Source organism: Clinocottus analis, unplaced genomic scaffold (assembly GCF_023055335.1).
Source record: "Clinocottus analis isolate CAN_PGR_092001 unplaced genomic scaffold, fCliAna1.0.p SCAF_7, whole genome shotgun sequence".
Lineage (NCBI taxonomy): Eukaryota > Metazoa > Chordata > Actinopteri > Perciformes > Cottidae > Clinocottus > Clinocottus analis.
The window spans coordinates 3,681,223-3,709,094 of record NW_027176229.1 but is presented as its reverse complement, the minus strand read 5'-3'; the positions used below and the strand labels follow the sequence as shown (position 1 = coordinate 3,709,094).

The window sequence follows — 27,872 nt, the reverse complement described above, 5'->3', positions numbered from 1 at the left end:
TTTTAAAAAGTCCACTTTAATTCTTCTAAACTTGGATTGTGTTGTGTGTTTTTGATGCGATGTGTTGGTTTGGGACGGATGGACATGACGGGAACATTCAATACGCTTTCTCACAGTTGACGTCAAGCCGTAAATTAAAGGACGACAAACAGGGCAGCTACTGCATCACCCCCACGTTGTTCGGATCGCTTGCTGGTCACATGGTCTCCCGGCCACCAGGAGCTCAATCTCAGGGACCTAAACTCCACTCGCCTGGGCTTGATGGGCCGAGCGAATTAAGAAGACCGAGAGGTCAGTGTCTGTGACTGGAGTACAGATGGAGACGTGAAGGTCAGGCAGATGTATCTTTTTTTTAGGCCATTGTATCGGTTTAATTCAAACATCATGCTCGTGTGTGTCGGCAGTGTAAAGTGTACATGTTGGAGGAATTCTTCACCCACAAAATGTTCATTTGTATATTCGTTATCACTTTGAATTCTTCAAGAAAACATTTTCACAATGCCTCCACGGTGAACTGAGAATCAAAGAAACAGGGAATAATCTGGATAAATTGAAGTCAATGGATTTCAATTTTTCACAACAAAACTGTCAAAACATTTGTTTACAACGTTTAGAGTCAGAATGTGTTTATGCTGCGTGAGTTTGTCAACGGATGTTTTGAAACTGAAGCCTCCATTCACTTCCACTTTTATTTTTTTGAGTCTTTGTTCAGCGTGGAGGCACGAGAGAAAAACAAAGTGTTCAAGGATTCAAGGTGACGTGGGGAGTCCCTTCAAGGCAGTGGTGGGGAAAAGTTGTGATCTATCAGGTTGTATCAATTAAATTGGATCGATAACGGCCAGTTCCATAGGAAAGACACCTCGCTCGAGGAGTCTCCACTGAGCGGATGGTTTTGAGTTTCTGTGAACACGTTTTTCAGATATCCGTCTCTGAGGTTTCAGTCGCCACAGAGTTTAAAACGTGCAATACCTGGTTGTTGTGGTTTTTACCAGAATCAGTGTTGATGTGTTGATTAGGAACTGTTATGAAAACTGTCAACAAAGCTGTTGCTCCAAAATGTTCTACTTTATTGAGGCGAAAGACACAAATACAGCCCAAACTATTTGCATGTAAATGAAGAACTGGTGGAAGGTGGAGGAAATATGTGTTTGTCATTTTTGTTTAACAAACTCTTCATAAGTAAAACAGAAGTTAAAAAAAATATTCAGAAAGAAAAACCCATCAGTGGATTTTTTTGCATTCAGGTATCGTTTTGGGAAAAGACTGATTATTATTGTCGCCGCTTCCATTCACCTGCAGGCGGATGTTTGTGATCTGAATCGTTTTGTACTCTTCATACGTTGTGGACGTTTCTCTTTGACACCGTGTTAACACACTCGGAACTACACAATGTTTATTACAGGACGCTTTCATACAAAATTGTCTTTTGTTTTCCTGTATCTGTAAACTTGCAACATTTTGAATTGTGGTACTGTGTGGGTGTTTTTTTATAATTATTAAAAGGTTTTTTTATTCAGTTAGAATCTGTTGCTCTTGGAAAGAGCCTAAAGAAAAGTGTTTTAATCCCACGAGTTGAAACAGTCCTCACTAAAAGTGAAACGGAAGATTAATTGAGCCTCGTTCCTACTTTCAGTGGAGTTTTGTTGTGAACAGCTTCTATGGGATCACATGAGTAATTACACGTGTAACTAGCCAATCGGACCCATCGTTCATCCTTGAAGAGCATTGCTTTAGCTCTGTAATGTGTTCCCTTTATTTTGTGACGTCAATGGTTTTTACAGAGGGGATTATGGATATCACTTTGTATCAAAATACTGTCAACAGCCATGAAATAATCAATTTCCTACATGTTTTTAGTAATAAAATGTCTATAAAACAGGAAACATGAATAATGCATGAATCTGAGCTGTTTTGTAAAATTGCACATAATTTTGTAAAATTACACATTTTGAAAACGTGTATAGGGTGAAAATATTAGCCAATAGATATTACCATGAAACTTCAGTTAATTACTCACATAAAGACAAGTGTTGCAAGTCTGAAATGTTATACTTAAATATCCAAATGAGGCATATCTAATGCTAACTTATTCTGAATTTAGAAGAAATCTAAATTCTGCTGTCGTCTCGTGACGTTTTATATGAAACTGTCACATTCAGATGTCAGTCTGAGCTTCAATGAGACCACAGCTGCTTCAGAGGAAGCTACCTTTACTTTCTGCTTCCACAGGAGAGCAGCACAACCTCAGTCTGTAACGGAGGCCACACGAGTGAAAGTGATCTGCAGTGGAGCTCACAACTCATGATCCCCTTAAGTCAAACCCCTATTTTGTTAGACGTCTACATTGGATGAGAAAATGTTCTTTTATTGACTTAATATTCACTCTGTGTTTTTACAATCTGATCACATGTCAGCTAAACATCTGCTCCAGTGTAATTGAACAAAAAAAAAAAGGTTTTAGACTAAGAATGCTGTTCATGCCGAATCCCAACCTACCGGGGGAATTGTAGGGGGACGTACCGGATGTTTACATCATCTGGCTCCGCCCCTGTTTCCATCTTCTGGAGCTTTCAACCACATCTTCTTCTTCAGCTCATGAAATCGTAATGCATTCACTTGAGAGAAGAAGAAAGAAATGAACAAAAAGTTAACAAGATCGCTGTCTCACAATTCTATGAAAAGTTTTCATGAAAAAAAAAAAGAAGCCTGCTGTTTTTCTGAATCTATGAGTTCAAGAGCTCCATTTCGAGGAAATGACAGCTTCCTTTGGGGACTTGAGGTATCTCAATAATTCAGAAAAACAGCAAATATTTTCAAAATAAACTGTATTACACCTCCGTGAGTTCATCACGTGACCCGTGTGATGTACCGCATATGTCCTCTTGACTCCTTGTTGTTTCTCCCAGTGTGTGTGTGTAATATATATATATATATATGTATATATATATATATATATATATATGTATATATATATATATATATATGTATATATATATATATATATATATATGTATATATATATATATATATATTGGTGTTCTATATCTAATTTCTCAGCAAAGTCCATGATGTTTCTACAACACGTGACTTTCACTCAGGTGACCGATGTCTCGTGTGAAACTAAAGGTAATGTACATATTTTTGTATCTTTTACTAAACCTTGCCAAGTAGTTTTGTTGCTTGAACCTGAACCAATCAGAGAGTGTTGTTTAGAAACAAAAGCGCCACAAGCGTCAAAACACCAAACCACTGAAAAGGTATAGAGAAATGTTGACATGAACATTTGTTGGAGTTCACAAATGCAGAATGAACATATCTGCGGCAGAATCCTGTTTCCTCAGCGAGCACATCACCCATGCAAGCACCACGCTGCCTAAATGCTTTATTGCAAGTTTAAATATCTGGAATCTGGATCTTGCAAACCTGATTCTCAGCTCTTTCATTGCTTTTTCTCAAAATGTAACAATAATATCCCTGCTGTCAACTGTGGGGAAGTGCTGTTTTTGATCTTTGTGATATGGTCAGGGGCCACACGGCCAAATTAATCATTGTCCACTCAACATGTCAGGCCAGATGACAACCAGAGGGCCGGCTCAGGCCACCGCGGGGCAGGAAACACGGGGAAAGCGTCAGGCAAAATGGGGCAAAAGTCCTCTTGGGAAATCAGGTTGCACCATCAGACATGGACTCTGCGAGGACTGAGGTTGAGTTAAGGGCGGAGCCATCCTCAGGTGTTTGTTTGCTGGCTGTCAAACAGCAGGGCGAGACCAATACAAAGCACAGTTTGCCCGTAAAGATGTGATTGGCCGGCTTTAGCGGCTCGAGGTCCCAGCGGCGGCAATGAGTTGAGCGCTGTGACCGCTGCACATTGTGCATGTGCCCGTCACCTTTAAAGGGACTTCATTGAAATAGTGTTGTTCCACAGCACTTTACATTAATTCACACACCAGTGGCCGTGAGTTAGTGCAGTGTGGTTCAGGGTGGTGGAAAGAGGAAGAAACATGTCCTGTCCAGTTTTCAATTTGTTTTCTGCTAGAGGTCCATGCCAATTATTTATGTATAATATCCATGGGAATATTGACCATTTTGGAACAAAATCTGTATAATATTGTCAGATAATGCTGTAAGTAGTCGTCTAACTACCAGAAGCCGTGGTTGTTGTATAGCAGTCGATGCTGAGTACCGGTCCCACGCTCGTGTTTATTTAATAGGTTGTATGCCTCGCTGTGTGGAAGTGACTGGGATCACACGTTGTTATTTATTATTGACATGAATAATGGAGATCCAGCATCTGTGTTCGTTTCTCCAGCGTGATGCTTGTTCTTGCTCACGCTGGCTGAAACATTGTCTTTGCAGGAACCGCAAGCAGCCGTGCGACTTGTTGGCGTCGCGAGCGGGAAATACCTACAAACTGACATGTTTGTTGTCGGCTCCCTCAGCTGCGTGGACATAAACATAGAGTATTTCATAGATCAGTCCCACCGTAAACAATACCCACCCAGAGGCATTGTCCTTATCAGTCTTGGATCTGCGCGTCCCTCATAACAACATCACAATATTCTCTAGAAATCAAAATGATTTGATCTAAAGTGTAACCTGCCACACTCATTCACATAGATATTGTTTGCATTGTGATAGTATTTGTGCTTCCATCCATGAGGACACACAACCCTTTCTTTAACCTCGGCCTGATCCCAGTTTTAACCCGAACCCTTTCGCCAAGTCCAACTCTTGAAGACGGGCTTTTGATCGACCAAAACGCCCTTGATTTCAACAGCAACAACAACAACAACAACAAAGCCTTTTCACAACTGTAATAGGTTCTTCAAAAGACAGAAGCAGCACGCCTTTATTATGCCTGGCATGGTGCTGACTGGCAGCCAGAGGCAAGATCCCAATTATTGTTGGAGGGAGGCGCTCGCTGCTGCCCTCTGCGCGGTGGCTGGAGGCTTGTTAGGCCGCTGCGGGAGCTCCTCCTCTGGGAGCCCTGTTCCCGCTGGCCGCCGTCCTCAACGCAGCTCTGCTGGATGAACACGTGTGCTGCAAGTCAGACAATCTTATGGAGCGGATTTGGTCTTTTTTTTTAAAAAATTTTAAATTGTTTTATTTATACGTTTTCTCGGGTTCTGTACGGTGTTTTAATCGCATCACTTGCACAGTTAGCACGCGTTTGTCGGTTACAAGAATCAGTTCAGGCTGTGATGCCGACTGTAGAGACAATCCCACCCAGCTGTTTGAAGGCTGCAGTTGCGTAAAGAAAATTAAGGAAAATAAAGCTGAAATGATGTTGCAAGAGTGCTTTTCGTCAGTTTACCAGAGAGGTTGCCATTAAAACATCAGAAGATCAGTTTATGAGCATGTGTCTCGGATGTGTTTGATCTAGTTTATCAGATAGCTCTGTCAATACGGATCAGACAGTTTGGGAATTCATTCCTCCCAACAACTCCTTTCACTGCCACCTCGCCCCACAAGGGAGCTGTGGATGAGGAGTCCCAGGCGTGACTGGTGGGATCGAGTCGCCATGAAGGAGATTACAGATTTTGAGAGGAGGGAACAATTTAGCACCGTTCACCGGCTGCGTGCAAAGGCACCAGCACCAGTTCTCTTACTGGTGAGAGTGGCCAGAGTTTGGGGTTCACAAAAGTAATCATTGCATTGAAAAAAAACAACCAAACTCATACAATAGTATATGAAGTCATACAAAATGTGGACAAGGCTACAACTCATGTTGGTAAACGAACGTCACCACATTTAAGAAGTGACATTTCGTGCACATAGTACAATAACTTTAAGCGGTTGTGTACAGTAAGTAGTATAAGAAAGCATTTTTATAGGATCAGTACTCGGTTTGGCTTTTGGAAACTGTCTCAGGGGAGAAAATATCAGATTCCCTAGAGGCCGACTGCTTTTAGACATATTCACTTAAAGGCACCTCCACTTAATGTTCGAGCAGTGCTCCTATAGAGCAGTTTGAGTGACAGAATTACTGCTGACAAATCAGGATACATCAGCTTTACAGAGGGCACCATAAGGGCATTGCCACGTTGCTGTAAATCAAGGCCCAGCAGGGCCACCATGACTGAGTGAATGACGAGGAAACACTGATGTATGTAACTGATACATTACGTGTTACAGTGTGTGTGTCTATCTGCAGGAGATATGCTGTCCTTCACAGGTAATATCATCCAGATGTGGTGAGGTGGTAGTTGAAACCTCAGTCTCTTACATCCTTGCTTTCATGTGGCTCTCTGGGAGATTTGCTGTCAAACAGTGATGCACGTTAAGAGTCCCAGATTCTCTCTCTCTGTCTCTCTCTCTCTCTCTCTCTGTCTCTGGTTTTCCTGAGGGACCTCTTGAAGAAGACATTAGGCTAACGTTACCTGGTTTCTAATCTCCTTGACCCTTACTACATATTCTAAGCAGAGGCAGTACCATTTGGACTGTGTGGATTTACACTCAGCGTGTGACGCGACTGCAGCTTTGCTAAAGGACTGTCAGAAACACAAACGTTAGCATGTTCTCATTTTTTTAATTGGCAACACCAAAATGAACAAAATAGTTTTAATTCCCGTTACCTCCGGAGCTGAAGTTAGCCGCTTTCACTAACATTAATACCAATTACTGACATTTCACTTCTCCACAACATGTTAGCGCACCTTGCTAAAGTAACTTAAGCTAGCGTTGAATATAAACGTGTTGATGTGACGTGTTGATAAGATGGGTGAGAAAGGGACGGTCAGGAGCAATAGACTGGTGAACGTGAGATGGGAAAGGGTCAAGGAGGAAGAGGGTTGGACGGGCAGAGGTTACCAAGGTAAGAACTTGATTGGGAGAAAAGGGGGTGAAAGAGGAAAGCAAAGGGGAAGAATATGAAGTTAATGGAGGTGAAGTTGTAGAAGAAGATAGATTAGTAAATGAGCAGCGTATGCTATCTATCTTTTTGTAAAGTAGTCAACAAAGTGGCTGGGTGGAGGGAGGAGGGAGACAAGTGGGGGGTGGAGGGGGCTCAAGGAGGTTGGAGAAGATGGAGAAGAGTATTTTGGGGTGAGAAAAAGAGGATTCAATTCTGGATTGGTAGAACAGGTTTTTGGCTGCAGAGATGGAGGAAGAAAAAGAGGAGAGCGAGAGGTGAGCGGGTCATCAGCATGTTTGGATTTCCGCCATTTTCTTTCCGACGCTCGCACAGTGTCTCTCACCGAGTCAGACAGCCACGGAGCCGGAGAGGACTTGCGGACCTTTCGTGTCGTGAGAGGACAGAGAGACTCAAGAGAGGCAGACACAGTAGAGAGGAGAATGTCTGTGGCAGAGTTAGGATGCATGAGAGAGAAGGAGTCAGTTGAAGGAAGGGACAGACGAGGCCAGAGAGGAGGGAGAGAGGGATGTGAATGTTGTGACGGACCGGTGCAGAGACGGTTGTTGTGGGAGGGTTGTCAGTTCCAGAGAGTGTGAGAGAAAATCAATCATTTCTACCAGAAACATGACATCACGCGTGCTACTGATGACTGCAACACGTCATCAACGTGGGACACCTGTTTACGCGCTAGGAGGACCCGGTGTGTCCCACAGAAAGTCCAAAACATTTGCCCTGAATTTGGCTCCATACTAAACCCGGTTGTTGGCGGTTCGGTTCCCGGTGGATACCGATTTGAACAATCTTGAGTAAGTAATGTTTTGCCTCAGTTGACATGTATATTCTGCATATCGGGAGCTGAGAATAGTGAGATAGGAAGAAGCAGTAATATTATTAGTTGTTAATAACTATACCTGTGCAATATTAATACACTTCAAAATGGTAATTACATTTCCCCAATGCAGAACTAATAAAAGAATATCCAATCTAAGCCATAAAACTCGTGTTTCAGAAACAAAAAAGACCAGATAAAGAGTTAATACAAGTGCTGGAAATCTATTTGACCAAAAACTTATTTTTAATTTATTAGAGAAAATGTCCTGCAGGTTAAAGGCAGAGCTTTGAAGAGATCCGCCACAGATTATGCAAACATCTTCACGGCTGATTGGGAAACCTCAGCTTTAGCTGCATGTCCAAAGAAGCCCTTACATCATTACAGGTTTCCAGATCCACTCGACTGAGGATTTTGAAATCTTTGAACGAGCACAATGTCCTCTTCAAACTCAAACCTCTCGTAGTTTGACCTCTGTTGATTTCACATTCAAAGGTGTCTGTTTCCATGAAACTCACACACTGGACATTAAGGTCTTCTTTAAAAAGACGAACACACGCTCTGCTCTACAAAACTAGTGTCCATAGAAACTCCACACGGACTCGGCACCAAACAGGAGTCAACGTGCCTTTTGGCAGCTCTGGCCACCAGGGGGTGCTCTAGCTCTTTTCTCACAACTGGTTCTGTATTCACTAAACCAGGGGTGTCAAACATACGGCCCTCGGGCCAGATCCGGCCCGTCAGGGGGTCCAGTCCAACAGAAGAATTTTTGACCAAAATTAGCAGAGCTGGGATTCAAACCTCTGATCCTCTGCTTATAAGACGGACATGCAAACCATTGATCCACAGTCGCAATTGATGTGAGCACTGATATTATTGTGTTGGAAGTCGTTAAACATGGATCACGTCCTGAAAGTGGCGTCACAAACGTGTCACAGAGCGAGGGACTCTGCAGAGGAGAGCCAGGCAGATAAACAGAGGGCTGATGTCTGAATGTTTGGTCTTTATGTTTCTAGGTAATTATTAAAAGACCTTAAAATAGAGTTTATCGTCTAAACACCTTCACCAATGATTAAAACATAGAGGAACATTGTCGTTAATTACGCGTTATTATGCTGTGATTTTCCTGGTCCGGCCCACTTGAGATCAGAACGGGCAGCATGTGGCCGCTTCACTAAAATGAGTTTGACACCCCTGCTCTATGCTAATGAGGTGTTTTACTCACTGACCCATAGCAGTCTTAAATCCCACCACTGCCTTTACTTGATGACATGTAAACAGTGTGAATTGAAAGAAGTGGGTGAAACCGACAGCACCATTTCTGATGGTAACCCCAATAACATTGTTTAATTAAAATAAGCATAATTTGGCTCATAAATAACATGATTGAAGCAAGTAATTCATAGTGATTAATTAACCAACACAACATACAGGAATGTATAATGCATGGACAGGGTTCGGCCCCGGCCTCAGGCAAAGAAGATGCTTCACAGCTGTATGAAGCTGCACATCTGTCCTGGTCACCAGACAGCAGCTGGACAGCCTGAGCTTCATGGTCCATGCTGCTCATACAGACATCATGTGTTTCTGTTCACTTGCTATTGTGACCTTTGACCTCCGAGTGCATCAGCTGTACAGTTAGTTACTTATTGTCATTCTCATGTCACCGTTATTATTATTATTAATATTATGTGTAGAGCTTGTATTTGAATTCTGATAAGAAATATTAAAGCTTTAATCAAAGTGCAGATTGCAAGACTTCTTTTTATTATAGCAAAACACACTACATAAATATGGATATGAAAAACATCAAATGATGATAATAAATTAATAAATACACCCCCTCCTCCCGCTCCCTCGTGTCTTTGTGTAGTTTCCTCCCTCCACTGCGTCTCAGTTTACCCAGCATGCCACACTGGTTCAGTACAAGAAGGCCGCTGGAAGAGTCGTGGGGAGAAAAGCTTGGATTAATATACGGCAGATATTCAAGAGAGGCGACATGCATATTCATAAAGACAGGAGGTGTTCTTCTTCTTCGCTTCGGTCTCCCCGGGTTTCACCAGGGCAGCTTCAGGTCATGCTGGTGCCCGGCTGGCCGTCAGGTCCATGGAGGTTGTTGTCCTAAAGGAGGTTATCATCACTAGTACACATTATTGTAGTCGCAGATTCAATTTTGTGTAGACCAAAATCAAAAATTACAAATTCATCACAAAGTTACAGCTATTTATTATTTATTTATTTTAAGAATTAAAAGTTATAGCTATTTTATGATGTAATTGTTTTTCACAAATACATTACATGTATTATAATTATTTTTCCCCATAAGCTTATTTTCCGTCTTCCTCTGTTCTTCTCCTCCGTCAGGCCTCTGGTACGGCTTCTTTTTTATCCAATCACATTTCACTTGCTCTGCAGCCTGGTTAAAATGCATGAAACAGTCTTCTAGAGTGTCTGGACGTGTGATTGGTCACAGGGCCCACGTGACCATTACCCTGCGCTGTGATTGGTCAGTGTACAGCTCAGTGGAAGCCGGGCTGAAGCCAGAGAAGTTTAGTGACATGTTGAGTGTTTTGCTTGGTGGTGGATTTAATGACAACACATGTTTGAGGTGCTGGACCCGGGTGTTTAGATGAGGAACTCCTCTAGGGAATTGATCAGATCCACTTCAAATGTGGTCAGTACGATGTAAAGACCTCTGTGATTAAAAGTTCTCAAAAGCTTCATGCAACGCTGTGGAAGTGAAGTGGCAGCCATTCATCTGGTTCTTGATCATACAGCAAACTGTAACTCAACCCTACTTTGTCAAAACTGTCCCAAAGTGACCATGCTTCATGAGAGTCATGGCCTGAAGACTTGTACATGCCAATGACTCACAGACAGAGCGCCACCTACTGGGAAACCATGGCAATTTGGCCTAGAAATGGAACAAAAGTTACGAAAAAAAATCAAACAGAACTCAAAATGGCCACCTTATGGTATAGGTTAGAACAATATTTATAGTGGCTGCTATCGAGCACATTTTATAGAACATTTGACTTCCTGTTGCTAATTACCCTAACCCTAAATACAGTCACGGCGCCATCCCATTAGGTGGCGCTATGACTCTCACTGCACATGTCGTCATCACTGCACATGGAGTCTCACCACACATGTGCAGTCTGCAAAGGATCTGATCATGTGGAGTTGAGTGACATTAGTTTATTCGTTTATGGCGAAGGATCGCACATCGCCGATGCTCCGACTCAACGGCGTTCAACGAATCCTTAAAACCTTCTCAATGATGCTTCATCAATGTCTTGAGTCTCTTCTGACACATTTTGAGCGTGATCTGAATTATCTGTGAGAAGGTGCCAACGCCAGCCTCGCCCTGAGCCGGTGGAAGATGCAGTTTGGTCGGTTTGAGGGCGAGAGCTTCTATTGGCTCTCGGAGATCGATGTGGGCCGCTGCGTCGACCCCCCCCCCCCAGACGGAGCGAGGAGGGGACAACGGGGTCGCAGAGAACGCAACAGACGTTCAACCAGCGGAGGTCAGTGAAGCGCTGCCGTGCAGCATCAGCATCCATCACAAGTTCATTATTTCTGTCTTCATTCTGCTCACCGGGCCTGAACACAGTCGTCGATGCTGTGGACGGCGTTTGGGCTCAGCCGGCTCGGTGGACCACGGACCCGGCAGAGACACGGAGCGCTGATTGAGACGACTGTTTGTCCTCTCCCCTCGTGTCTGTTGTAGTGCTGTAGAGGAGCAGCAACCATGACCGGGCTGCGACTCCATTTATTTGTCAGGCAAAGCAGACCCACAGCTGTGTTTGTCAGGCTGTCAACAGATCAGTCGTCGGTATCAGGCCCATGTGCCTCTTTGTGTGTTTTCTTTTTATTCTCTTGCTATATTTACATATTAAATGTTCCATATCCCTCAGTCCGATAGACGCATTTGTGCACACCGGATCCAGCTCTGCACTCAAGAGCGCCGTCCTCGTCCTCGAACAATCACCTTGAGGGTGCGGTGAGGGCTCGCTTTTTTATATTTGTAATGCAAAGCAGGAAATAAGAATGTTAAATATAGTGCTGATATGAGGAGTCGTTTGAAGGAGTCTGAGACTTGACGATGCAGCGGAGCGCCGGCCTTCAGAGCTGACGTTGAGCAGTCGATGCCCCGAGAGACATTTTCATCCTGTTAAAATGCAGATTCGTTTTTTTTATTCATCCAGAAATGTCAATATTAAAATCTGCATTGATTTGTTTCGTCACAGAACATTTATTAGTTTAGTTTTCCAGCTCAAAACACGTGAAAGGGTGCAGCACCTCATGTTGTAGCGAATGTATTCATGTTGCTGTTGGTTTTTGTTTTTATAATTACATTATTGCATTTTTTTATGGTGTAAAGAAGTAAGTACAAAACACATATATAGGTAGGTGTGGGTGTGTGTGTGTGTGTGTGTTAATCTTATGTGTGCTCCGGTAATGGGTGAGTGAGGGTTGTCAAATGAGGTTAGATAGTAATAAAAACACAAATAATCTCCACAAATATCCATAGAAATACATATGTACAGTATATGTAGAGTCAAATTTTAAAACAAGAGATGGGGGCAAGAGAGTAGGAGGGAAGAGAAGATGTGTGAATATTTATTTATTGTTGCACGATATTTATTGTTTTAATTTTATTTGTATTGTTTTCTAAGTCTATGGTTATTGTTATGCACTTTTCATGGAGTCTGTTTCTTACTCTTTTTCCTGATAAAATCAACTATTTCTCCTGAGCCTGCAACAGTCACATGATCTCACACAGGTCGCAGCGACAAAGTCAACTCCTATATTTTAGAAATCCGAACGGATAAAAAGTGAACGAGCCTTTGAAGCGCCTGCTCCAATCAGCTGATCTCAGACTTGTCTCCACGCTCCACCCGGAGCGCCGACAGAAACCCGACCTGAGGAATCGGGGCGTTGTCGAACGTTGGTGAACTGTGGCTTTGCCCAACTGTTGCTGAGCAACCGATCCGGTCAGCGGGAGCGTCGCTTCGATGTCTCGATGAATAGTCCTCTGGCTTTTTGTTGGACTGTGAAACAGAAGGAATGTTGGGAATCCTCCTTCCTTCTCCTCGGGGTTGCATCACTGAGAGGCCTCAGTGTATCGCTGGATTATCTGACGGGACACCATTGTGTGGCTTGTGATTGTCGGTCGCAGCATTCACAAGCGACATTGTGCTTCGTCTTCAGTCCTCTCGACTTTAAGAAAATGTCCTCACTAGATATGTTTTCATAGTGTCCTTGGACTGATTAGAGGAAATACATTTTGAAGAAACGTCTTCTCTCCGCTCTCGGTGTGGACTAAACGTTTACTCTGGTGTAATAGTTAAACTGTGAGGCCTTTAAGGGCAGACACTAAATGTTAAATACTAGATATTCCTCAGATATTCCTCATGACAATCATTTTTTGCATCGGAGGTTTTCAGTATATTGAAAAATGCTATATATAAGATTGAGATTGGAAATAGAAATTTAAGATTTCTGTTGGCTCCACAGCGTGGCAACGGCTGAGCCAGCGGCTCACAGCTAACAGCGCTAACTATACAGCAAAGGTTCGTCAGCGCTAGCTGTGTTTACGTGAAGGGGAACCGGAGGGGAGGTGCTACGCTTTAGCGTCGGCGATGTTGGTCGGAAAAGCGTTATCAAGCTGTAACCAACAAATGAGCGCAGAGCGGCGCAGAGCGGCGCAGAGCGGCGCAGAGTGGCGTAGAGCGGCGCAGAGCGACGACTATGAGCTAGCCAGCCAGTGGGGCGCCCACATGCATGTTTTTACAGAGAGGATTTTGGATATCTCTTTCTCTCACTCCATGAATTTAATATTACATTTGTTTTTTGTTACATGTTTTTGAGAGTATAATCTAGTATAATTTCTGTATCACCGTCATTAAAAACCTTCAGAATATAGAGAGGAATCAAAGTGTAAACAGTTCCCCCTTGCCACCAGTTGTTGTGCTAAGCTAGGCTAAGGCGCGTCGGGAGCTAATTGGTTTCAACAGAGCAGCATTCGTTCAGATCACCGGCGCAAATCCCTCCCTGACTGACGAGGTGGTCCCATTTAGCCAGGATTCCACTGCCCAGGTCAAAGGTCGCCATCAAAATCAATGGCATAAGGGAGCAGATCGGAGAGGCGGTACTTCATTGTTTCCAATATTGATGGGTTGATTAAAAAACAGCAGCTGATGTCTGACAAAGACGTTCACATATGAGAAAGAGCTGCCTATTACGTGTTGGCTAAAACACGTATGACCTTAAATGATTTGATGTCCTGGCAGCAAAACAAATTACCAATGATACATGTCAGTGGGACATGGCCGTTACAGCATTGACTGGCTGATTGATTTCATTTGGCGAAAACTAATTCCTAGAAACCACACTCAGGGCGTTGCTACCAGCGCACCTTTAGCATCTTTAGCACCTTTAGCTTCTTTAGCATCTTTAGCGTCTGAGTTGAATTTGACTTTATGATTATTCTTATAATCAGGTCATGAAGCATACAGAGTGAGAAGCGAGGGGTGGTGGGCGGGACAAACAAGCATAGGACTATCACCCAGGGGGGCCGGAGCGCGTGTCCCATGTAAAACCAATAGTTTGAGCATTATCTTTGCTAACAGGGTCACGTGACGCTACGTCACTGAGTCACAGGATGTCATGTCATGTCGCTTAAGTTACGGATCAAACCCCAGAGTTTCAACCCAAACCGTGATCTTTATTCTCAACCTACTATAACCGCGTGTCACGACATCACAGTGGCTGTTTTACAACGTTAACCAACGTGTTACAACTTTAGCCATTTCCCGGGCAATACGTACATGATTGCTGATTGATTGTTGAAGCCGTGGAAGACGAACAAAGATGTTTTTATCTTGTTTGAGTTTGAATGAAGTGTGTTTTACAACGATCAACGAGCTAAAATGACTGTTTCTGTCAACGGAGTCTAGCGGCTAGGAGGAGAGCTTATCAATTGTATGTGTTCTACGTTAATTCATTAGAATAACTGTCCAAATCCATCTTGATTGTAATCATTATATAGTCACTTCAAAACGCACGTTTCCATCACTGTAGTTGGAGCCAATAAGAGCCGAGAAGTCGTTTGTCCCCTGTAAAGAACTCTGATCGTAACCTGAAGCCAAAAGCCAATGTCACAGGGCGTTACAGGGTCTTTTGTCCAATGGGAAAAGGTCTGTACATTCTCGTCATGGGCCATGAGCCTTTTAATTTAATAGACTGTCTTAATGAAGGAGTTGTAAGCAACTTTCAGTGTCTACTTGAATCTGCAGTGAGCTCACTATTACATGTTACTCAGCAGGAAATATCCCTCCGAATGAGAAGAGTGATGCTGGGCCTTCGGCTTAAGAAGTACTGTCTGGTCAGACATCATTATTGTAGTTTACGTTGATTCTTTATCTAGTTTCCCTTTGAGCGGGAAACTGAAGTTGCTCGATCTAAATGCTTAGGATGGCTTAAAAGAGTTTAACTTTTATATAAGTTCAGTTCTTAGGTTCAACTTTAAGTTCTTTTTTCAAGTTGTTAAGTTAAACACAGAAGAGATCATCTCCTGCCGCCCTGCAGTCATAGATTTGCCTTTAAAGCGTCGAAGCCTCACAACCATTAAGCTGAACGCGTTTCCGGCACCTACATGAGCTTTATTGTCCACTTTTTTTATGTTCGGAAAGCTCAATGAGAGCGGCAAATAATAAAAAGAAAAGCGAGCTCTGCTCAGGGTTCCCAGGGTTGCTCAGTTCAACGGTGTTGTGCATCAGCTAACCTGATCAAGCTCCCCTGATTGGACGAGACTGGTATTCCCTCATGGTGGTACTGACACCTGGCGAGGCCAAACATCATGTGAACGAAGTCGTGGCAGCCGCAGTTTGAACCAGCCATGCAGTGTGTGTCATGCTACTGTAATCTGATTACTTCCTGCCGTGCTGGACTCTGCTGGACAGTCAGCTCTCTTCCTGCAGCGTCAGTCTTCCTGTGCGTAACACACCGTGCACTGCCTTCATTATGTGTCGAGCAACTAGTAAATTATTTCTTCTCCACAAAAAAACACAGCCGACACTTTCCTCTGTCCGTCCGCTCTCAACACCTTCAGCGCAGATTGATGCCTCACCTACTTTTATAGTAGCCCTATTGATTAGCGGCGTGCTTGTCAGTGGTGCATAAAATGAACACTGTGTTATAGGGGCATGGATTCCTGTCAGCCCTTGACAAGATAACCCATTATTGGACGACCGCTCCTAATTTGTTTTTGTTTATTCAGAGGTATAAAGTAACATTCAGCCAGCTCCAATAATAAGTCTATTACCTGCGAATCCTCGCCGCGCCATCGACAGCCACTAATCTTTTGCTGCTCCTAATTACATCAGGATTCTCAACCTTAATTAACCAATCTTTACCCCATTTTACTGCTTAATGCTGCGCTCAAGCAAACTGCCTCCGCCAGCTGAATGGGAGATCACGACTCCCCACAAATGTCCTCAAAATGTATATATATATATATATATATATATATATATATATATATATATATATATATATATATATATATATATATATATATATATGAAAAGGTGCTGATTCATCCTGAAAGATAAGACATACTTTAGTTTTACTTTAAGTCAGCTCCATTGCATCGAGGTGGAGGTAGAATCCAAACCCAAAGTATCTGCATCCAGAGACGAAGGCCTGAAGGAAGTCAAAACGTTTCTGTTATTGGGATGAAGCAACCATTTGTACATCTTTGATGTTCGATGGATATGTTCATCATCAACCTGAACTCTTTTCTCTGCAGAGGTCTGTCGCTCCTCACTGTGAGCTCTTCATAGCTTTCAGGGGAAAGAATGACGCAGGAGGCGCTCCGCTGAAGTTAAAAGCATCATTTTTATTTCTAAATACGCTACAAGTCAAAACGGGAAAATCTCTTTCACCTCTTTTTTTTGTTTTTTGTAAATTTTGAACCCCTGAGCACCACAATCCAGCATTCCCATAATGCACTGGATTTATCCAAGATGAACGAAAAGGGAAATAAAAGAAACATTTAAAGCTTCATACACAGCTATTAAAGCGATTAGTGTCTAAAAACTACCAGCATAGCATAATACAAAGTAAACAACATGTTATTTGATTACACAAATTACAAATGATTCTTTTCTCTTTTTTTTTGCATGCAGAGCTGTCACTTTCTTTTTCGCTCGTCTGCTCTGCTGTTGGTTATGACCCCCCCCCCCCTCCCCAAACCAAAATACAAAATCACATGAGCGTGGTCACAACTTGAAAAACTCTTTGGTGAGCAGAACGCTGCGCTTCTGACGGCCGTCCCAAAGTGTTGAGCGACCCGCATCATTCAGCAGTATGTACAGGGGGGGGGGGGGGGGCTGTGCGGGGGTCCGGGTGTGAGACAGTCTGTCCCGTGAGGGTCAAGGAAGTAGAAAATGTATACTGGCCTGGTCGAGCCCTGATCCTGGGGGGCCGTCCGGTGCATCGCGACCGCGAGTCGTCTCACGGATATTTGTGTTGCTCAGATTTGCTCAGAATATATATATATATATATATTTTTTTTTTGGGAGGGAGGAGGAGGGAGGGGTTAAAAATACAAACTCGTATGGTGGGGGCGATGTCCTTCACAACTTTTAAGGTGTAAATACATACAACAATACATACAAATCACAAGACTTCATCCCCACTAGTCGCCTCTTATGGAGGTTCATGTGCCGTCAGCCCGTTGAGGGGCCTGATGGGCCTCATGATGCGGGTCAGATTCACATGGCGGGTCACCACTACCAATGCGAGGAGCCCACGTCGCCCTCGAGGCAGACAGGACTTTCCCCCAGGAGGCCGCTGTTCATGTCCCGCGTTGAAACCAAAAGCAGCTGTAGACCGTTTGAGCTGTTATTTAGTGACGCAACCCACGAAGGTCGTGGAGCCAATGTAGTTATTTGAAGCCAAACCATCTTTTCCTGAACCCACACAAGTGCATGGTTGCAGTTTGTTCTGTTTGAAGCATCAGCATGATGCTGATTGGTAACAATCAGCTGATAATTGGAAATTGGCCACCACAAAATGAGTTTGCATTTTCAATATGTGGATCCTCTGAGTGTCCGGGTTCCTGATCCAGGACCTTCACAGGGTGAAGAAGACAATCCTCCAGAATCTGGACATGAGACACAGAGTTGTGAAGTGAGAGAAGCAGCTTGTGTTCATATGTTATCTCCTCAAGTCTTTTCCCACAGTCGTTGGGTGTTGTCACGGTGGACAGGGACGAAAAAAAAAGGATATTTTCTAACAACATTTTTGCTTTTTGTTGTTCCAAACCAGGAGATGTCATGTCCATGCGCCTGGAAGAGCTCCCACTTTGAGTCTAGTAACATTGCCTACGAACATGGACGACGCTTTTTACTCCCACAACCCTGGATGCCTAAAATAATACTTCTCCCACTTGGCACCTCCGCTAAAGGGCAGATAAACATCTGCCAGGCGGGCGATGTCATCGTTCCAGTGTTCTGCGTCTCGCTGCACGGCCGTCTGATTGCTAAAGAACACATTTCAAGTAAACATGAGAATCACAAAGCGACGGCCGGCCCTCGACGGCTCGGCCCGCTGGCCGAGGATTGTCCTCCGCTGCGCGATTGTGTTTGAACAACGTCAACGTCACCACAGTCACGCGATATATCATCAGCTGCATCGCCAGTACATCGGGACACTGAACCAGACGTGGCTTTTTTTTTTGGTCTTTTTTTTTTTTCGAACGAGAACTTTGGACAATCTGTGGAAAGTCGGACGGGGAAGACAGCAACTTGGAGCTTTTTTATGAAAGGTCAGCACGTCAAATGTGTTCCTCCCCTGGGGAACAGGAAGGGATTCATTTGAAGCTGCACGCCGACTCGTTTGTGGAGACTCTTGAGGCCCGGCGGCGTGAAGAGTCGCGGTCGGTGCAAAGCGGTAAAGACTTGAGCTCATTGCTGACTGTGGAACTCTGGCGATACTGAATTCATGAGGTAGATAGTGATATTAATCCTTGAGAGATTAAAGAAATCCAATATATTGGCCTATCTTTATTTATTTGTAAATAAACACGGGAATATTTCTGACAAAGGATTCCTAAATGTGGTTCTCATGGAGAGTGACCAAGCTGGACATGTTATAGTGTGACAAAAGAAACAAGAAAGCTCTGCCGTGTTCCACGCCCGTACCTTTAGGTATCGCGTTACAGAAGCTGAATGGAAACAGCACAAGCGCCGTCAACCATTTTGGTCTGTTTTGTCGAAGCGCTCAGTGGGAAACGCCTTTGAAGAAGACATTCTGACGTACGTCACATCAGATCTGCTCTTCCTGTCGCCGCGAAACGAGCCGATGCTCGTCTGCGGGACAGGAACCAAAACCAGCCGACGGCAAAAGAAGGATGAAAATCTTCCCGAATGGAAACGAATGATATTCTAACGTCTGTATTTTGTTTCCTCTTCCCGACCTCTGCTCCTCCTACACCGGAGCCGAGGTCATGCACTCCACACCGGCTGACAGAAACCTAGAAACGTTGCTTCAAACGCGCTGGACAATGGAATGGAAACACAACGAAACATGTTCCTCAATCGCCTCCACCATGTCTTTGTTATTTCCCGTTACTGATCAGCTGATATGATACGTTGGGCTATGAGATATAAGATATTTATTTTGTCGATACATAAAGCTTCCACCTTCAACGTAGGGACAGGACAATCTCAACCCGAATGTCCACGTACTTACTGCACCTCACAGTCTTTAGGGAAAGAGGATATTTAGAGGAGAAATCTGCAAAGAAAATTGCTCCACGTTCATGTCCCAGTGAGTGGTGACGACCTCACAAATATGAAATGTGTGCTGTGCGTCGCTACAAGGTGCTGTCTCCCTCCGCGCTGCACGTGTATGCTCTCATGCACACCGTCCCACCAAAAGGCTGCTTTGTTGCGCCGGCACAACACCAACGTGAAAAGCACTTTGAACATGTTGCTTGAGTCTGATCCGTTGTTGTTGTTGTTGTTGTTGTTGTTGTTGTTGTTGTTGTTTCTTTTTCCCACGCGAGACTTCAAAGCATTGCGCGTTCACACGGACACATGGATATGAAACACCATGAATACACTGGCAATCAATATTTTTGGACATGCTTGTTGGCACAGTCTATAACAAATGAGGTAGATGTGTGTCAATAAAATATTCCCTTCTTTGGTATAATCATACAAAATATGACAACAAAAAAATAAAAGAAGAAAAAAAAAAAAAAGTCCAGTGATCTGTTGAAGTAAAACATTGGTTTTCAGGTGGCTGTACAATAGAACATAAAATAAATGCATGAGGTATATCTTGTATTCGTACGATACTATGACTATATACAGGTAGGTTGGTGAGGTATCTGCATTCAAGAAGACTCTTAAAAAGAGTTCGCCAACAATGCGGTGGAGCCGAATGCGACGTTTGCAGGGTCCAATAGAAAAAAAACCACAATAAATAAAATCTGCAATTAAAATGCTTGAACAGACTTAAACCCCAGATATCTTCAAACCGGTTCCCATTCCCTTCACGATAAAGAAAATATTCGATATATTCACGAAAGCTGAGAAAGAAAGAAGAGGAAAAAGAAAAGAAAGCTGCAGAAGCTCTCTGATGTTAGACACAAGTGCATTACTAAAAAGAAAAACAATATAAACTAGCGTGTGACCGGCGGCGGTTCTCGTATCACTTCCTGTATTTCGGCCTCCGGGGGGGTTGAAGTGCTCTGCTCCGTCCCGTCGCCCTCGTTTCTGTGACGAGGCTCCGTCACGTCAGCTTTGTGCTTTTTTGTGCGTCGTCCTGTCGGTGAACACGCGTCGCTGCTGTGTGGCCCGCGCGGTTGCGGCCCTGCCGTTGCTCAATGTGCGTTGCAGGAGATTTCTCCGAAGAGACGACGCAACCCGGTGCGCCGCAGCCCGACCGCGCTCGGCCTCAGCAGGGATTTCTTTATTTCTTTTTGGCGGGGGGGGAAGCATTTCCGACCGCGTTGCTGAAGCAACGATGTCGCAATATTTACTGTAACGGATGAGGAAAGCGCTGGACCGCAACGGCGCCTGCCATCACATCAAGCCCAGCTGCTGCCCCTGTGCACTCTGGGAGACCAGAGAGGACGGGGGGGGGGGGGGGGGGGGCTCTGAAAGTCTACTTTCCTTGTCATGAGGGGAAGAAACATGTCGAGATCTTGACCACTGCTTTGTAAAATACATTTTTTTTTGTCATAAACTAATAGAAATACTTAATTCTGTGGTAAGATCAACGCGCCCTTGTGATTGGCCGCGTCCAAAAGCCCCAAAACGCTTATTTTGTGATCGCTGTGAACCCTCGTCTTCGTGTAGACGTGGTGGACGTGCACACACTACTTTATTCACGGTTTCTGTCACAACGGCGGGTTCAAAGGTCGGCCAAACCGACGCGGGAAGGTCGAGCAGTTGAGCTCCCGTGAGGGACACGCCCACTGGTCGCTGTGCATTTGTGTATTTCCTTGTTTTCTACAATTTCTGTGTAATGTGGTTATTTTAGCGTGGGGTCAGAGCTGGCAACTGTCGAAGCGCTCAAGGCCCCCGGGGCCCCTCAGGGCTATGGGGCCCCTGAGTTGTCATACTTTGGAGTCATTTGATTATTACTGATGTTATGATTTTATATGTAGTATTGTGCACCACTGAAGAAATAAAAGCATCCTGGGTTGACATGTAGCTTTAATCAACACCTCCTCACTCCCAGCTGGTCCGTGGCCCTCAGGAGCCGGTTTGACCCATGACAGAGGAGCTCCTTACAGACGGTGTCTTTCCACAATAAACTTCCAACAAAGGTTTACTTTTGCTGAGGAAAATATCGTGGTTTGGGTTACGCTGAGTATATTTGTGACGTTAAATAAATATGGTTATTACATAACTTCTGTATGCGCCGTTAGCTAAGTGCATGAGTTACATGAGAAAAAGGTGAAATAAATAACATTGATTCTCTCCTGGGTGAAAGTCCTGTGTTTGTTTGATCCGTGCAGAGCTGGATTTGATTGGTTGGGAGTGAGACGAAGTAAATATGATGGTTCATATCATGCGTACTTGAGCTTACTTAAATCTTTACAATCGCTGTGATATTCCAGTGTAACGCTTGCTGACTGACAGCCCATTGTGGCCCCTGGGGGCCAGTATTAGTTTGCCCCCAGCGGACAGAGCTGTGTGTCTGCTGGGTTCCTTTGGCCTGCCGGCTAGCGAGCGAGCTATCGAGTTGCTGATTGTCTGTGGACTGAGCTGACTTTGTCGGGAAAGAAATCCACTATTAAGACTCTTTACTCCCAAAGTAAAGTGCACATGCTCTTTCTAGCCAGCTGCATGAGACGGTATTGAGCAGCTGTCTAATTGGACATGAGACCGCGGTGTTTCTACATAATTCATGATGACTTCCACTATGATCTCGCTACAATCTTCAGGTTTGATCACTAAAGCCAAATGCTGGATGTGTGGAGCCCGGACAGATCGCTTCCCTTCTTTGGTATCGGCTGCAAGAGTTTCTGAGGTCCGTCGTGGAGACGGCGTTTCCCGCTGAAGGCTTGTGCTCAGCCGCCTTGTCTTTTGATTGAAACGGCGCGCGAGAGGGAGTCTCCCCTTTGGCTTCGTCCGGGTCGCACCTTGAGCTGCCGGGCGGCCGGGCTTTTGAAGTGTTCGGATGACGCACAGGGGTTAAATGTCTTCGAAACACGCTGAGCAGGAAGAGAGGGGGGGGGGGGCAAGGAGGGGTGGGAAGGGGGGTATGGAGGGGCTGTAAGATTCCCGGCCTGCAACCTTATGAGGAATCTGATGGAGTGGCCGGAGAGAAAACCACCTTCAAAAACAACTCGAATGTGGCTTCCTCTGATGACTACGTCTCCAACTGCTTGGTGTCTTTGAGAAGAGAATGGAGGAGGGAGGGGAAGAGGTGGGGGGGGAGGGGGGGGGGGGGGGGGGCGGGAGACAGGAAACTCAGGGGGAGGAGTTTCTGTGTCCGTGGAGTGAGGAAGAGGATGACGTGGAAGAGGAGGAGGAGCAGGAGGGCTGGAACTGTGTGGGACTGGTCTTTCCCTGAGGCGGACAGTTGCTGTGTCTCCCGCGGTGTCCCGTCATGGCGGCTATGGCCGACTGCCGAGCGAACAGGACGCCTGAGGAGCAGACGTCAAGTGTTAGTCAGGACCACTTCTTAAAGGGCCGGTACGGAGGACGAGGAGGGAAAACGCACGGCCGTGGCCATTTTTAAGAGAAACTTGCTGTGACTTCAAAAAAAAAACCAAATCCAAAACGAGTACAACGGTGAAAACTTGCCGCAAATACGGAAAGATTGCAAAGTTTGTGATTTTGATTTTGCATTGTTTCTGTATTTGCATAGTTGTTGGCGTTATTGTATTTGCAGCATGTCCCCGTCGTTGTTTCTGAACCTGCAGCATGTTTCTCTCATTGGACATATTTTGGCCGCCGTAGCGCGTTTTGACCCTCGACGGCCACCGTACATTTGGCCCTCTAGTGTCTTTCTCGTACCTTGAATACAGTTTAGTTGGAAAACTCACTGGGTGATATTCTGCTGGGTCTGTTTTTAATGTGTTACAGTTACATGGTAATGAAGTGCAGTCTTTTTAAAATAATCCATACCTCAAGAGCCATTTCACACATTCTTTCACACCACCAATAAAACACCCCCGGACCCCCAGGCTGAGCGGATGCCTGACGTAACCACTCCCTCACAGGGCCCCCTGTCTGCAGACTCGCTTTTTTTTATCAGCTGTGCTTCAGCGCTTCATGTTTCACACACATAGAACTGGGCCGGAAATAATGTCGCCTGAGTCATTTGGACATTTCAGCTTCAAATGAGTTAAATATGGAGGCACACATTATGCCAGACCTCCAGAGACTGCAAGCGATTCAGTCTGCGGTCTCCAGGATGCACGAGAGATCTCGGCAGTCAACAGGACATGGGCTCTGGAGGTGTGGAAGGAAATACTGCAGATTTTTTCGTATTATTGTTTTGTCCTGACTGAATACTGGATTTTCTCTGAGAAAGGCCAAATCATTTAGTGGGAATAGAACCAGTTCATAGTATGTTAAAGAGACCGTAGATATACTTTATACAGTAATGGCTTTATTGCTCTTGATCCTCCCCCACCTGCATTGATCCAAGGTGAAATTCAAAACACGTAGTGTCTTAAATGGAAGAGCATCTGATGAAGAGAACAGGCCTACAAGTACGTTTAGCGGGTCAATAATGTATAATTAAAGCTTATTTTTGGATGTCTTGGAGCAATTATTCTATAACGGCTGCACATCCTCTTGGATCTGCTTTCAGGCTTCAGAAGGTCGAGTCCGTGAAGGAGACTTTGGCCAATCACAGGTCATTACAGACAAGGGGGCGTTACCGTTGGCCGCTCTATGAATGCAGAGGCACGGCTCTTTAAAGACTGAAAGACAAATTCAACGGCAGAATCTCCTGAAGGAAACGCTGCTCTTGCTAAGGTGAAAACTGTTAAAGCAAAACCTACACAACAGTAGCAGTGACGTGTTTCAGAGACGGAGGGGAAGAGTTCAGCCTTCACAGCTGCAGCACGGCCAGCAGAAGACAAACTATTAGAAAGAATATATTTCTTTCTATCTGCGAAACTCTTGGCTAAAACTGCAGCTCGGCCTCCAGTCACGGTGTGACTGCAAAAGGAACCACGGGTTTGTAAAAAGAAACCAGGGCGCTGGTTATTATGGAATATTTGTGATAATGGCTACATAAGGAAAGCCGGCTCGCGTTGGCTTTGAATCCATTCAACAGAAATCAGACGAAAAAGACAAATGAATGAAACACTGTAAAAATTGAAGCCACTAAAGGAGTAAATGAACTGACGACGGCTCGGATGTGATGTGACGGCCACCAGGCTCACCCTGACCAGGCTCACCCTGACCAGGCTCACCCTGACCAGGCTCACCCTGACCAGGCTCACCCTGACATGAACGGCCTATGTAAAAGCGGAGAGGCAGTAATTACCTCAAGGCACAAGCAAAGTCCAGGCACGCACGCACGCAAGCACGCACGCACACACTCACTCACTCACTCACTCACTCACTCACTCACTCAGTCTCTCTCACACAGACACACACGTACACACATACACACACACATGCGTGCACCCCTTCTGCCCTTACTATCTCATCATAGACACAATCCGTCTTTGGACATCATTTATTTGAACACTTGCACACACACACACACACACACACACACACACACACACACACACACACACACACTCACACACACACTCACACGCTCTCTCGGCAGGCACATAAGACAATAAGCCCCATCGACCTCAAATCCACAGGCCCAATTTTGAGATATTTAACTTTTTTAACTCTATTGGACTGCCACTTCATTACGATGGATTTTATAGCAAAGACATCAAATTGCGCACAGGACTAAGCACCAGGGTGCTGCTATAACTTATTGAATTTCCTGCCTGCAATTACATCAGCAAACGGCCCCTCTATTTACCTGTGTAGACAACTCCATTTATTTCTATTGACATGTTGATGCTGCTAATGCCGTTGGTAGACAGGTTCAATGCGGTCTCTTGTCTATCATCTGTCAAGAGAGGGGCAGAGAACGGGAGAGAGGAAAAACTCAATATGAGCATTTAGAAAGGGAACAGAAGGAGCGGGAGAAGCGCCCGCTGGAGTATTGGTGATAATTCAGAGAGTGACAGGATAAGGAGAGCTTTATTAAAGAGTTCTGGGGAGAAAAAGAACTGTCAAAAGATGTTACAGCCATTTGCACAAGTCAGTTATGGATGAATCCCGCTGGCAGCGCGCAGTCGGGGGGGGGAAAAAAAAACCCAACAACCTTTTATATAAATAAATAACAAGAATAAATGCGACTGGTTGCGAAATAAACAGAAATGTCGGATCAAAACCCGTCCAAACGAGATCCGTCTGAGTGCATCGGGGTGGAGACAAATAACAGTGTTTGGATTGTAATCTTTAAATGACAGTGTTTATGCGCGAGGGCCAGAGCCAGACGACCAGCGTGGGAATTAACCCGGGAGAGATTCTCACTCCTTTCTTTTCCATCGCGTATCAAGCGCAAAGCCCGCTATTATGACTAATACGAGAGAGGCGGCGATGCAGACAGAAATGATATCACACTTGAGCAGATAGGCCCCTTATTCTTCCTTAAGCCTCTATCATTAAGTCCTGTGTGACTTATGGCGTTGTCACGAGCCGGCCGCCGGCCCCTCGGCTGGACGTCGCTTTTTTATTATTATTTTTTTCTTTTCTTTTTCACTCATGACGAGCCGGAGCAGAACTATTTCTTCGTGACAATCTTGTGGGGTTTTGAGCCTTTAAATTACACGTGTGATATGATGAGCTATGTGCGCGTTAGCGGTGCGAGGCGTCGCACAGCTGGATGGCAGACAGCCTCCTCGGCGGGGGCCGCTGGCTGTTTGTGGGGTTTTTGCACACGCCACCCAGTGAGGTAGACACACTGTCATTTAAGGCTGACGGGAGGCAGCGAGCCACCGCGGCGTCACAGCGACGCCCGGCTTCAAACCATACTTTCAAATCGGGCTTGTGGCTAACGGGCTGAAGTCTCAGCTGGGACGCCACTGTTTTATATCAGACGCACGTCTAAATGTAGGTGGATACGTGTGACGCCGAGCAAACAAAAGACAACGGAGAGGTCAAAGAGGACAGAAAAATGCATCACAGGTTTGACTATTTGAAAGTCAACAGATGACAAGATAGATTTGAACACGTCCCATGAAAAAGACCAAAACCAACAAGTCTGTCTCTGAATACTTTGGGACTTTAGTACCAGTTCCTACTGAAGACAACACTCATTAATATAGTTTCTTAAAAATGAAAGAAAAAAATATGATGGCTCAGTAAAACAGCTGGTTACTGTAGTTTTTTAACACAGGAGGAAATTGTGTATTTGTTGGGGATTAATTTCAGCGGTGAATTGATCCACTTCTTGCATATATACATCATAATTTACATAATAATTTCTATCTATATATATCAATCTACGTACATTCATTCATATCTAAATCTATCTATCTATCTATCTATCTATCTATCTATCTATCTATCTATCTATCTATCTATCTATCTATCTATCTATCTATCTATCTCTCTCTCTCTCTCTCTCTCTCTCTCTCTCTCTCTCTCTCTCTCTCTCTCTCTCTCTCTCTCTATCTATCTATCTATCTATCTATCTATCTATCTCAGTTAGACACGTTGATTGTTGGTGTTGGTCTTTTCATGACATTTGTTGCTAATAATCAACACATTGATAAGGAAGGGAACACATATTTACAGTAGCATAGCATTGAGAGAAGTCTCTTGTATTTTTGCCCATTGGGCTCCATGCAGAGAATAACTAGACAACACACATGCTAAATGCTACATTAGCATACTGAGCGTCAAGCCTGGAGAGTCTCCTTCAGTTTGTACATTTTCTGCTCTGGTAGAGTGTCATATAACATGCTACAATTACACACAAAACACATGCAACAGGAAATGAAGGAAATGTACTGACTTTTTCTAACTTCTTCCAGAGGGCTCGCTCCCCACAGGCCGAGCGGCTCACCTCTGTTGTTGAGTTTGATGTTGAGGGGCAGCTGGGTGGCCATGGCCAGCAGGTTCTGCTGCAGGGCGTGCTGCATCATCCTCTGCTGCTCCTCCGCCACCGTCATCATCTTCTTCTCGGGCGGTTCTCCGCTCTCCAGCTTCTCTCGGAGCTGCTCCAGGGCCGCAGCCTGGGCCGCGGCGGCCTGGGCCACGGCCACCGCGTGGTGCCCGCTGGGCGACATGGGGAGGGCCACCCGGCTGGGCAGGCAGCTGCCCGGGAGAGATTCTTCTGGGGAGAAAAAGACTATTTAAGACTATTAACATGTCTACAGGCGGTCAAAGGGAGGCTGCGTGTGATAACATGGACCATACTTCACCAGTAAGCTTCAGTTCTACAACAAAGTTGCACTCAAATAAACATCCCTTTATTTATCAACTCAAGTTGACCATTTTTGCTGATTATTTAACAAAACGTTACTAACATTTTTCCTCAGGGCATGTTTATATATAATATATTATATATAAACATGCCCTGAGGAAAAAATAATACATTATATTATAAAGTATTATA

The 27,872-nt window shown here is 44.6% G+C and overlaps 1 protein-coding gene across 1 annotated transcript in view; it reads right to left on the bottom strand.

Moving 5' to 3' along the window:
- Positions 1-22,684: 22,684 nt before the first annotated feature.
- Positions 22,685-27,872, bottom strand: part of arid3c (AT rich interactive domain 3C (BRIGHT-like)) — a 69,294-nt gene continuing 64,106 nt past the window's right edge. Inside the window, exons 6-8 of the mRNA XM_068566658.1 lie at positions 27,321-27,590; positions 25,224-25,313; positions 22,685-22,860 (exon numbers count right to left, since the gene is read on the bottom strand). Of these exons, the coding sequence (XP_068422759.1) occupies positions 22,685-22,860; positions 25,224-25,313; positions 27,321-27,590 (536 nt within the window). The remainder of the gene's footprint in view (positions 22,861-25,223; positions 25,314-27,320; positions 27,591-27,872) is intronic.